The sequence below is a fragment of the Mixophyes fleayi genome, chromosome 2 (assembly GCF_038048845.1).
Source record: "Mixophyes fleayi isolate aMixFle1 chromosome 2, aMixFle1.hap1, whole genome shotgun sequence".
Taxonomy (NCBI): Eukaryota; Metazoa; Chordata; class Amphibia; order Anura; family Limnodynastidae; genus Mixophyes; species Mixophyes fleayi.
Window position 1 is genome coordinate 224342914 of NC_134403.1, and position 12688 is coordinate 224355601.

Below are 12688 nucleotides of genomic sequence, written 5' to 3' on the forward strand. Positions count from 1 at the left end.
GTCAATAAAATTTGTTAGGATCTTCCCTCAGTAAATCCACTCTGTTTTGGATCCTATAAGTTACTGGATTTGAGATATTCTGCAACTCTTTCTTTTAAAAGTGTTTCCATCAATTTCCCTATTACTGATGTAAGGCTCACTGGTCGGTAGTTTCTTGCCTCTTCCTTGCTTCCACTTTTGTGCAATGGGACTACATTTGCCCTTTTCCAGTCCTCTGGAATTGCTACTGTAGCTAGTGACTGGTTGAATAATTATGTTAATGGTGTTACCTGCACCCCTTTAAGCTCTTTTAGTATCCTTGGATGTATCCCATCTGGCCCCATTGATTTATCAACTTTTAGTTTGAGTGTTCTGTTAAGACCTTACACTCTGTAAATGTGCTTGTATCTAACTCACTTTATGAATATACTTACAACTTAACTGTTGCTCCTTCCCCTCTGTTACTGTAGTGAACACTGAGCAAAAATAATTATTAAGATGATCTGCTATTAACTTGTCTCCCGCAATAAGGCTCTAACTCTCTGTCTTTAGTCTTATTATTCCCCCCTTTCATTTTCTCCTTTCACTTATATACCTAAAAAAAGTTAGGCCCCCTTTACCCACTGACTGGGCCATTTTCTCCTCAGCTTGTGCCTTTGCACATCTAATGCCTTCTTAGACTCCTTCTGTCTAATAAAATACACCTCTTTGAGTCTGCTTAGATTTCCTAAAGGCTATTTTTTTTCTTTCACAATACTTGCTACTTCTTTTGCAAACCACACTGGACTTCTTTTCCTTTTTCTTTTCCTAACACTTTTGATACAAAGGTCTGTTGCTTTTAGTATTGAACTTTTTCATTTTCCTCACCTCTCCTGCACTCCTTTCAAGTTTTTCCACTCTGACAAAGAGCCACTTTAACATTTTCCCATCTCTACAAAGTCAGCTTCTTTAAGATATAAGACCTTTGTTTTGTGTGGTATGAGCCAGTCTCTGTCTTTATATTAAACCATACAGCTTGATGGTCACTGGATCCTAGGTTCTCTCCCACTTTTACATCAGATATTCTTGTGTCATTTGTAAGTATTAAGTCTAATATTGCGTCTTTGCGAGTGGGCTCCCTCAACATTTGATTAAGGGATGCTCCCTGCAAGGAATTCCTACTTCAAGTGCAACTTGCAAGAGATCCCTCTTAGTTCACATCAGGAAGATTAAAGTCTCCCATGATTATTACCTCTCTGTCACGGGCACTAGGAGTCTTTACCCAGGGATCACCAGGTAGTAGGCTTACCAGAGCAATGTAGATGGTAATAGGGTACTCTGGTAGCAGGGTGATCACGGAACAGGTAATGGTAGACGAGGAGATGCTCAGGAAAGTCTATGACTAGCAGCACTGGTAATATGGAGGTAATAATACACGAGGAACTGTATGGACAAGGGCAAGTGGAGGTAGTCAGTGGTCTGCGATAGCAAGTTGTACCACTGCTATAGTGAGGAGGAATGTCCAACAGAAACGAGGAGGTGATGAGAGTCAGCGGTCTGCGGATAGCAAGTGGTACCGCTGTCTGAGTGAAGGAATGGAATCCAAGTGGAGGTATCCGGGAAGTCAGTGGTCTGCGGTAGCAAGTTGTACCACTGCTATGTGAGAGGAATGGAACAGGTGATACAGGACCAGGAATCAGTGGTCTGCCTTCAGCAAGTTGTACCACTGAATATATATGTGAGGAGGTGTACGGGGAGAGACTGCAACACAGGATGTACACGGGCACATTAAACACGATCCACAGTAATATGCACAATATATATAAATGACTGAACAGGTCTGCAAATGTAGAAAGTCTCTGAAGTAATCCAGCACAAGGTAACACAGTCAATGATGGCAATAGACTCAGCGGATTGCAGACTCCAGAGGAGAACCAACACAGTCCAGCAAGATATGCAATACACCAGCACAGTCAATGAGAAGTATGCATACCGTGGTTCAGAAGTAGGCAGTCAGATAGGAGTGCAGCGATACCTGGGCGTCAGGAGGCCGACAGGATGAGAAGTCCCTGGATGTAAGAGGCAGGGGTCTAGTAGGTGCAGCGCACAGGTAAGTAGACCAACAGGGACACGAATCCACAGGAATCAGTAAAACGCGGAACTGGACCCATGGAGGACCCAGGAGAATGGAGATGATCCAGCAGAGGAGTAGCTGATGAAATACGAATCCAATGCTGACAGGAGGGTAGAGACCAGCGGGACACAGGAAGGCGTGGAGAGCGGATCAGCAGCAGATGGACGATAGCGCTGGCAGCAGCAGCAGGACTCTGCGGACACACGGGAGAGATGAGATGAGGCTGACGTGCACAGGAGCAGCGGATAGGAACCAGCCAGCAGCCACGACGATGAACACAGGCGAGTTGCAAGCTGGAGACTGTAGTGCACGGAGGCAGCGGATAGGAATCAGCTCACAGTCACGATGATGAACACAGGCGAGTTGCAAGCTGGAGACTGCAGTGCACGGAGGCAGCGGACAGGAACCAGCCCACAGCCACGATGATGAACACAGGCGAGTTGCAAGCTGGAGACTGTAGTGCACGGAGGCAGCGGCTAGGAATCAGCTCACAGACTTGATGATGAACAGGTGAGTGGATATGGAGTGAAGGCTGTAGTGCATGGAGGCAGCGGATAGGAATCAGCAAACAGTCACAATGGAATATAATAGCGTTGAAGTGGTATAGAAGACTGTAGTGCACGGAGGCAGCGGATAGGAATCAGCAAACAGTCACAATGGAATATAATAGCGTTGAAGTGGTATAGAAGACTGTAGTGCACGGAGGCAGCGGATAGGAATCAGCTCACAGTCACGATGATACAGTTGATGGTAGAAGTGGTATGAGAACCACAGTAGTAGAAGTGGTTTGGAAACCACAGGGTAGAAGTGGTTTGGAAACCACAGGAATCAGCAGCGCTGAATACACGAGGAAACACAGGAACACCTTCAGAGACTCATGGGGAATGAGACTCCAAGATCAGGCAACGTGGTGTTGACCACAGGTGCTTAATATAGGGAGTGTTGCCTGATCTGCCAATTGAGTTAAAGGGACATACACTGAAGTATAGGAAAGGACTGCGCATGCGCAGACCCTCAGGATGGAGGACGGCCACGGTTCCTAAATGTCCGGGAAGAAGCACTCACAGTCCGGTGAGTGACACTCTCCTTTTTATGCCATTTTATGGATTTACTGCAATAGGTTCCTGACTTCCTGTCCAGTTCCTCTTCCTGACCCGCTGGTCTATAGATCACCCCAGTATGAAGAATAGCCTTTTCCCCCGTTTGTATGGTCACCCAAAGGGCTTCAATTTTTCCTTCAATAAATGTATTAAAGTAGTATTTAAGTTTTTTTCACATACATTGCTACTCCTTAGATTCTTCCCATTTGATCTTTCCTAAATTAAGTATATCCCTATATAGCTATGTCCCTGTCATGATTTTCATTGCATCATTACTCCTTAATAGCCACAATATCCAGATCATCCCTTGTCATTATCACATTTAGTTCTGGGATTTTATTTCCTAGCATTTGCACACATAGCTGTAAGAGCTTTGTTTGTGTGTCTTCTAATTCTAGTATTAAAGTAATTTCATTGCTTTCCAATAAGCATTGTCTAAGCGATTTGTGTTTCCAAAGCACAAAAATGATTTATTTAGCAGATGCAAAAATTAGCAGTTCAATACATAATTATAATACAGTACAGCCGATACCAAATATATACATACAAACCGCCGCGCCCTTCGCTGCGCTCCGCTGGTACCAGCTTACAGTACTTCACTCCAGAATACTGTGGTCAGAGTATGACTGAAGCCAGTGCCAGCAAAGCTATATTATATACACTCAGTGGGCCTGATTCATTAAGGTTCTTAAATGAAGAGGATTCTCATTTCAGTCTCCTGGACAAAACCATGTTACAATGGAAGGGGTGCGAATAAGTGTTCTGTTTTACACATAAGTTAACTACTGACTGTTTTTTCATGTAACACACAAATATCAACTTTAAATTTCAGTGTACAAATAAGCTATCAAATATTTGTGTGTTACATGAAAAAACAGGCAGTATTTAACTTATGTGTAAAACAGAACACTTATTTGCACCCCTTCCATTGTAACATGGTTTTGTCCAGGAGACTGAAATGAGTATCCTCTTCATTTGAGATCCTTAATGAATCAGGCCCAGTGTTACAGATAAAACAATGCAGGTGACGTGGCTTGATTTTATAGGTCCAGGCTTCAGGAGGGTCCAGTGTAAATAGGTCATAGGCTAGTTCAAACAACCCCCTCCAAGGGTGAGGGTCAACATTCCAGATGATTCTTCCACCCAGAAACCAGTTTAAGCTAGTCTATTCACAATACACAGTCAGTAACAGTTTAAACATTTATTCCCTAACATCGCTAACTAGAGTATGCAATGTGTGATCTCTTCGGCGAATGAACCGGTCAACTGCTGATGAATAGGAGATTAGAATGATACTAAACATGACATGTTTCCTGTAACCTGAACCTGAAATATCACTAAAGTGTACATATAACCTTAAAATTATATATATAACTATAAATTAAATACCAGCTGCTCATAAATCACTGGGGAATGAAACCATTATAATATGAAATATATATATAACTAAATGTGGGAGTGCGAGTGTGTGCCTGCGTATTTTACCGTGTTACCTAGCATACTGATCGCAATCGCACGGTAAAACAATATTAACCAATATACTTTCGTTCATCCAATTATACGACTTTGACACTAGCTATGTTTATCTCTCTCTCTAAGTTTATTTTGTTTTGATTTGCATTGTCTTCTGTTGCTGTGGATGTTTCCTCCATCTCTCCATCTTCCTTTCCTGCTATAACTTTTGTCTAAAACATGCATTTTTAAGGTGCACTGGAAAAGAGTCAGAGCCCTTTTTTATCATCTATATCTCCTATTTGTCCATTTTTTGCTCAGGTTTGTAATAGGTGAGAATAGAACAATCTGTAGCTTGTAGTTAATCAGAAGATAGTCATCAGCAAGGACTATTTCAGCAGATACTGTGTTCATGGGTGGAACAGTGCAGCCTTGGGTCCCCTCTGGAGCCCCCTATTCTGATCCCAAAAGAACAGAGTGCAGGCCTCTTCTCAGAATGTGCAGATTGGAACATGCATTCATTGGGCATGTGACAGCTCAGAGCTGTATTGAAAGCAGAAGGCTGGCTTCTGTGGGGAGCAGGTGGGGGGACCCAGCATTGTGGCTGCACCCACTGTAGATATGCTCTCAGCTGTGCTGATATTATGGAAGACAGTGTCCTGTCCATTATAGTGACTCAGGGGTCTATTTATCAATATTGAGTGATTTTCTATGGCTTCCCCATTGATACTGGCTGGCAGTGGTAAAAGAACTCTACCGAGTCCCCAGCCAGTCTGTAGTCAATCTGCGCAAGAGTGAGCCAGCTGGAACTGGAAACCTCGACTTAGGCTTCATGAAAAAATTAAGTTAAAGATAGAAATAAAATGTCTTTTTTCTTAATTTCAAAATCTATAGGTTATCTTTTGCCTTTGACATGCTTTGCTCCTCTCTCCCTTTGTTTTCTACCTCTTTCCTCCTGTACCCCTTGTCCAACCCTCTTACACCCCCACCCTCCTCTTTCCCTGTCCCTTGCTTTCATCCTCCCTCTCCCACTGTCTTTCCTCATTTCTCTCCTATGCTCTTCTGCCCTTACTGTACCTCACTGCCCCCTCTCTCTTCTCCATCTCACTCTTACTTTGCCCCATAACCCTCACCCCTCCAAACCTTAGCTCCTGACCTGTACAATACCCCTGTTGTCCCCCTTTCTGGTATTCTTTTTTCCACCCTTTGTGCCTGCTGTCCCTTCTCCCTTCTCCTTCCTGCCCATGCTCCATTCTCACCCCCTTCCCTATCCAGATTTCTCCACCTCCTCTGCTCTCCACAGACAAACCCCATCTCTGCTTCTTTCCCACCCAGAGTTCCCCCTCTCCTCACTCCTTCCACTCCTGCCCTATGAGGATCTCCCTTTTCATTCTGTTTCTTGCCCCATCACCCCTTCTCCTTGTCACCTCCATCACTCAAAATCCAGCTCTCCCCTGTCAGCCAGCAAACCCAAAAACCTTATACACATCTTTCCTCTTCTTTCACTCCCTTTCTTCTGCGCTCTCTGGACTTTCACATCAATGTGAAAGAAACTGGCATCCGTCCATGTTTTGTTCATTGCTAACGCCTTCAGTCTTCTCTCTATCACTGAAACTTGGACATCTCCTGATAACACACCTCTCCTGCCACTTTCTCCTTTGGTGGCATATCCTTCACCCAAATTCTCACCCCTGTTGCACCTTCTGGACTATTCCCCCTGAACCCTTCCTCTTCATCACATCCTTTGAGGTTCACTTCATTACCTCTTCCACCAATTCACATATGCATGCTCATAATGTACCATCCCACTGGTCCTGGTTTCCAATTCTTTGATCATTTTTCCACCTGGCTCCCTAAATTATTCTTCTCCGACCTTCCCTCTCTCACTTTGGAACTTTAATATTTCTATTTACAAACCTTCTGGCTCCAAACATCTCTTCATCATTTCCTCCCTTGGTGTCTTTTAATGAACCTCTTCCCCCTCCCACAGCATTATCCACTTGCTTGATCTGGTCTTTTCCTACCTCTGTGCTGTCTCTTACTTCAACTTCCCTATCCCTCTCTCTGAACACCATCTTCTATCCTTTAGCATCAACCCATCCCTCTCACCTCCTTCCTGCTCTAGTGTCAAATGCTTTAAATGTGCCCTTAAAGCTCATTTCTTCATTCATGCCTATTAACTCTCCTCCTAACTCCTTATACTGCTACCACCTAAATTACCCCACTCATTGCCACCCAATTTGTGTCTATCCCTTCCCTATGGGATACAAGCTCTCACGAGCAGGACCCTCTTTCCTTCTGTACTTTTTCCACCATTGCACCTTCTGCCCAGTCCTCTGCACCTCTAGGCCTGCTTCTCCAGCCCAGTTTCTCAAGCCCATACTCCTGGACGTAGGCCTAAATTAGTGTGGGCTCTGCAAAGCAAATATGTTAAATGGTATTATTTTATAATGTAATAGGAAAAGTTGGAGAAAGTCTTAATTCATCCTAATTATTAGATTTTTTAAAACTTTGCACCTTTATTTCATCATATACCTACCTCTTATCTACTCAAAGTGGAACCCTTTTAGTAGACTTTCAATAGAATTATCTGTTACATCATATAAACTTCTACTGTCAATGTCTGAGATGCATTTGTCTTAGTATTCTGTCATGTTTTCTCTCTCTCATTGCAGAAGCCAACAGACAGCATTTACGCCCCTTCCAGACCCTGTAAGGGTTCTTGCAATATGTACTCTTCAACACCAAAAAAGAGCACAGTTACAGATGAAGGTCAGTTAGTGCTGTCTGACTAGAACTGTTTAGATCACTCTTTCCCAAATTTGGTCTTCAGGGACCTCAAAAAGTGCATATTTTCCATATCTTATTGTAGGAGCACAGGTGTAGTAGTTACTGACTGACACATTGTAAATGTTCCATTGGATACCCTGGTGGTACTAATTATTTAAAATGCTCTGTTAGGGGTCCCTGAGGACCAGATTTGTGAAACACTTTGCTTAAATGCGAGGAAATCCAGTCTGAGACATATTTATGCAGCAATTACAGCATATTTGTCTTCCCAATGCCCATACATTAATCACATAAGCCCCGTTCTCCAGTAATATTTATTGTTTCCACAATGTACTCTTCATACAATGCTGTATTCTGAAAATGTTTGACCACCTTCAATAATGGAAATCTAGACAGTGTCGGACTGGGGCATGAAGGGCCCAACGGGGGAATGCAGTGATAGGGGCCCACTACATTGGGGTGTGGCCAACTGTAAGAGTGGGTGTGGCCAGTCAAGGGGGTGTGGTCAGCCCATGTAGAGCAATGTATATATTATATATATATATATATATATATATATATATATATATATATATATATATATATATAAAATTCTCATTCAAGCTTTAATATAAGAGGCTGGCTTATGTGATTACTTTACTAATGAAACATTAATTTTAATGTTCAGTGTATATTTATTGAGATGTAGCTGATAAAAAACAATAAACATATGTATATACATATTTAAGAAGACCCTTTGTAGCATGATTATTACTTAACTGCTTGATTAAATATATCAAATGTAGCCACCTATAGCAGCAAGAAAATATATATATATTCACTGCTATAAGCGACATATTTAATCAAGCAATAAACATGCTAAGCTGTGAAGGGTCTTCTTGATATTTATTTATATATGATTTATTTGTTTTTAACAGTATAAATCTGCACAGTGACCTAGGGCAGAGGAAAATACAAGTGAGGAAGAACATTTCTCACCCATGACAGGGGGTTGCATTTGCATATGATTTAAAGATAAGTATATTATCGTTTACTTTAAACATGGGTTTACATCTAATTTCCAGAGTTGTCAGTGACAGTTTGCTATAATGTCAGTCAGAGGAAAACTGTATATATATCTGAGATATCTATTTATGGAACAGCTAGCAAATACCCTATCACTATTTTGCAGACACCTACGTTTTGAATTTTCAAGTGTCAGCTGAATATCAACCTCATAAATTAAATTCTTCCCACTAACACTGTAATCTTATCTTCCAACTGTGCTAGGACAATTAGATTGCTATTGTCACTGTCTCTCTGTCATTGTATCTCCCTTGCACAGCAAGTCAGACTGCCACCACTTGCTGCTTATCAGCTCGCTCTTTCCAGTTCAATGTCATTCTGATGTTTTCCCAAAATTTAAACAACAAACAAAATATATAAATAAACAAATAAATAAATAAACATTATTGAACTCACTCTCTATCAGCAAATGTATTGGTAATCAGTCGCACGGAATTATTTACTCACGTGACCAGCGAGTCAGCAGAAGATCGCGTAACCTGTGCTTTGCGGGAGGCGCTGGTTATCCTATAATACAGTGCGCCCCCGCTGACATCTGAACTCCGGTAAGCTCCGCCCCAACAACGGAGGGGGCGGAGCTTCAACCCCGCCGGGCCTACCGGTGGATAGTCCGGCTGCCCGGCGGGCCAGTCCGAGCCTGAATCTAGAAATAGAAGTTCGCTGATGAGTCAAAATTGAAATGGTGTCATGTGCCTTACATGGACCACAAGAACCAAATGAGATTAGCTAATGAAAATGGTCACTTCCCACTGGTAATGTTAATAGGCAAATATGCCAAAAAGTGTGTCTACATATTTCTAATGTTTACAAGGGTGTGTTCAATGTATGAAATCAGCACTTCACACTGAAGACACCACTTGTTCTATTTTCTGGGTGTTGAAGTACACTAATATGTGAACAAAAAGAGGGGATGTCATAAGTGTCAATGTTATCAGCAATTATATTGCTTCCTGTTTAAGCGTGGTTTGGCTACTATAAGCATACTGCAGGCAAACACAATAATATGAAAATCCCACATTTATTTATATATTTAGAAATTTCTTTTTATTGTGTTATTTTTGTGATCCCTATTGAGATGATATTAAGTGCTTATACACAAAAGGGCAAAAGGGTCTGATTCATCAAGGGAGGTATCTGCCGATTTTACGAGCAAACAGGTACTCAAAGTTACAGCGCATACACATGCAAACACCACCTACGACACCCTACGTTCTTCTAAGTAAAAAGAGGCGTGTGATGGGCAGAGACCTCTGTGAACTACTCAAAGTAGGCGTTTACCTCAGGATACGTATGAAAAATACTCTGTTTTACGCAGTCATTTAAGTAAAAACATGCAAAACACTTGCCCCAGCTCAGGGTGTCTAAGTCCAAAAGCTAATACCGTCAGTAGAATAAGCACAGAAATAAACTCTAGCCCCCTGATCACAAATGAATGTGCTGACCATCCACCTGCATACACTTCTCTCATAACAAACAATTATTTAAAAAATTCTGTTATTTAATTATTAAACCATGGTTGATGCACATTTTCAATTGTCTGGAGTTTAAAGTGGTTGCTGTGAACGATTATATATAATAGTTAACAAGATAACTTATTTTCATGTTTTTTGGTCTTGAGAGGTTTTCTCTGTCATATGCCTTTTTTCATTTTTTTTAAGGCAAAACTGTATGGAATATTTTTAGAGCCACATTAATAATGTTTCTCTATCTTTAAATGTTGTTATTTGCCTGTTCAATAGTTTTTCACATGCTTGATTGCATTTAATTTTTTGGGTGGCTTGTCTGTGTATCTCTTATGTGTTTATATTACCAAGTTGTTGTGATGACCTTTTTTGGTAAGCTGCTTGTGTCTGTTGTAACTCCCCACAAATTTACATTTTTGGGATATTCCCCCCTTAAAATATTATTTTTTGAAAGGTATGTTTGGTCTTATGGTATTATTTTTTATGTTTTATCATGGTATAATACCTATTTTTAAGGTGGAATGAAAGTACATGAAATACATTAAAAGTCATTTGTCCATGATGCACTACAGGTCCCAGGATGGGCAGGTTGCCATTAACTAATTAAGTATCAGTATTACTTAAAACACAAGCATATTTCATAAATGCAAAGCCATGCTGCGACCTGTAATGCCCTAAAACACACATTTAAATACAGCACAGACACAAGTTTAAACAGAATTTTTAAGTCAAAAATGACACACACATTATTGGTCACCTACATGATAGTGTGATCCAAATAGAACTGAAACCCAGGTGGATGATGCAAAATCATTTGCCCTGCAAAGTAAACTCTTTTTAAATACAATATTAATAGTTTTAAAAAGGGATATTATTAAACATATAAAATAGAAATAAAAGTTCTGTGCACTAGATTTTAGTTGCACTATTGTGTTCTGATGATTTAATAATAATAATAATAATAATAATAATAATAATAATAATAATAATAATAATAACAACAATACACTGGAGAATATTTACATTTTTTTTTATAAAAAAAAACCATTGTGCATCTCATCTCAACACTAGGCTACTCAGCGTAACTGATCTAACTGAATATGGACCTTTCATTGAGTACTTTCAAGTTTGAAGTCTGTTTTGACCTCACTGATTGATATCTGTGGTTCGACGCATCTCTGTTACTTAGCTTTTTGCGCTGTGTAAACAACTTGCGACCCGATTCATCTTGGTACGTAATTGGAGATCCGTTGCTTGATGAATCGGTGAGGACTTTTCTTGCGTTTATTTGCGTACAATACATTGCGCAAATTGCTCACAGTTTACAGCCGTGAATGAATCAGGCAGAAAGACTTTATTTTCACATAGTTTTGGCACCAATGTAGTGTGCTATGTTCCATTGCAAAGTGAGCACAGCATGCATGCACTTAAATTAAGTATTATTGATCTCTATGAGGAAAAGAACTTGTATATAATGGAATTTTCTTTCAAACAGTTCACAGACAGTTAATGCTATATCTTGCTTGTTGGTTTGCTGTGCCCTCTCTTTCTATTATTAAACTGTATTTTGGAGATTAACTGTAATTACAAGTACTTTTTCTACACAGATAATGATAGTGATCATGACTATGAACAGATAAAAGAAGAAATGAAAAATAAATTAAAGATAATGAATTAACTGAAAAGGTGAAGAAGGTACTGTAATTTTGTATAAGAGCTCATGTGTTTTAAATATGTTTGAGTGATGTAAGAATTCTCCTATTTTAAATCCACACACGGCTCTCACACTTCATGCATTTGTTAAGAGAATATGGTTTTACCAAAATGTACATGTTGTTTTTGGCGTCTTAATTGTCATGGCTCTGTTATGGGTACCAATACCCATGTATGTAGCCTCATAAGAATCAGTGATCAAAAATATATCCTCATATTATATGTGTTTTGAACAAGTTAGAGAAGGGTTCGCCTGTGTCAACCCCTGATAGTTGAAGTTGTCACCTGTTACCTGCTGAAAGCTCTAAAGAGATTGATCTGAGTGGAGGCACTGAAACGCTAATGGTAAGAGTAATATCAATCAACTTATCATACCCCTAGGACATAGTATCACCACATATTAACAACCAACAGTTTTAAGCCGTCCTGTAAAGTGTATCTCAATCATATTTGAGAGGTGGTATCAGTCTGGGGCATTAGTGAAAAAAGTTACCCTTGCCTTATATACATTGAAGTGACTCTTCAATTTCCAAAATAAGTGGTGGGAGTGAAAACACCTTACTGCTTTTACTATCTCATGATGCTGACTATAGTCTACAAGAGGCTCCTATTGGATTCAAATGTCAATATTATGCATGCAACCTCACTTTTCACTCCATCTATCCTACTGCATACCAGAGGAAGGAGAAGTAGATGTAAGAGTAAGAAGCTCAAGCCTTCTGTTTATATTACAGCTACACCCCTCAAGAGGAAAAAAAAGGTGATGAAGGGGGTAATGCAGAGATCCCTGTGCATTCCTTTCACCTCAGGGAACAGAGGCCATTTAGAGAAAAGTTTCAGAGGTTGGCACCTGCCTAAATGAAAGATGTTAGGCAATACTTAAGAAACATACACAATACAGGAGTCATAGTGGATTCTCTGAGCCCTTATGGTTCTCCTATAGACATGGCGAGAAAAAAGAATGGGGACATCCGTATGTGTGTGAATTTCCTCACCTTCAACAATGTTGAATG

The 12688-nt window shown here is 40.4% G+C and overlaps 1 protein-coding gene across 3 annotated transcripts in view; it reads left to right on the top strand.

The window, feature by feature from the left end:
• THEMIS2 (thymocyte selection associated family member 2) overlaps positions 1-12688 on the top strand; it is a 103514-nt gene that overhangs the window by 49924 nt on the left and 40902 nt on the right. The window contains exons 5-6 of one of the 3 annotated variants that reach the window (XM_075195532.1): positions 7320-7416; positions 11570-11648. In XM_075195532.1, coding sequence (XP_075051633.1) covers positions 7320-7416; positions 11570-11640 — 168 coding nt within the window. In that variant the 3' untranslated portion in view covers positions 11641-11648. Of the gene's footprint in view, positions 1-7319; positions 7417-11569; positions 11658-12688 lie in introns of all 3 variants that reach the window. The other 2 variants (XM_075195531.1, XM_075195530.1) reach the window with 2 other exon arrangements.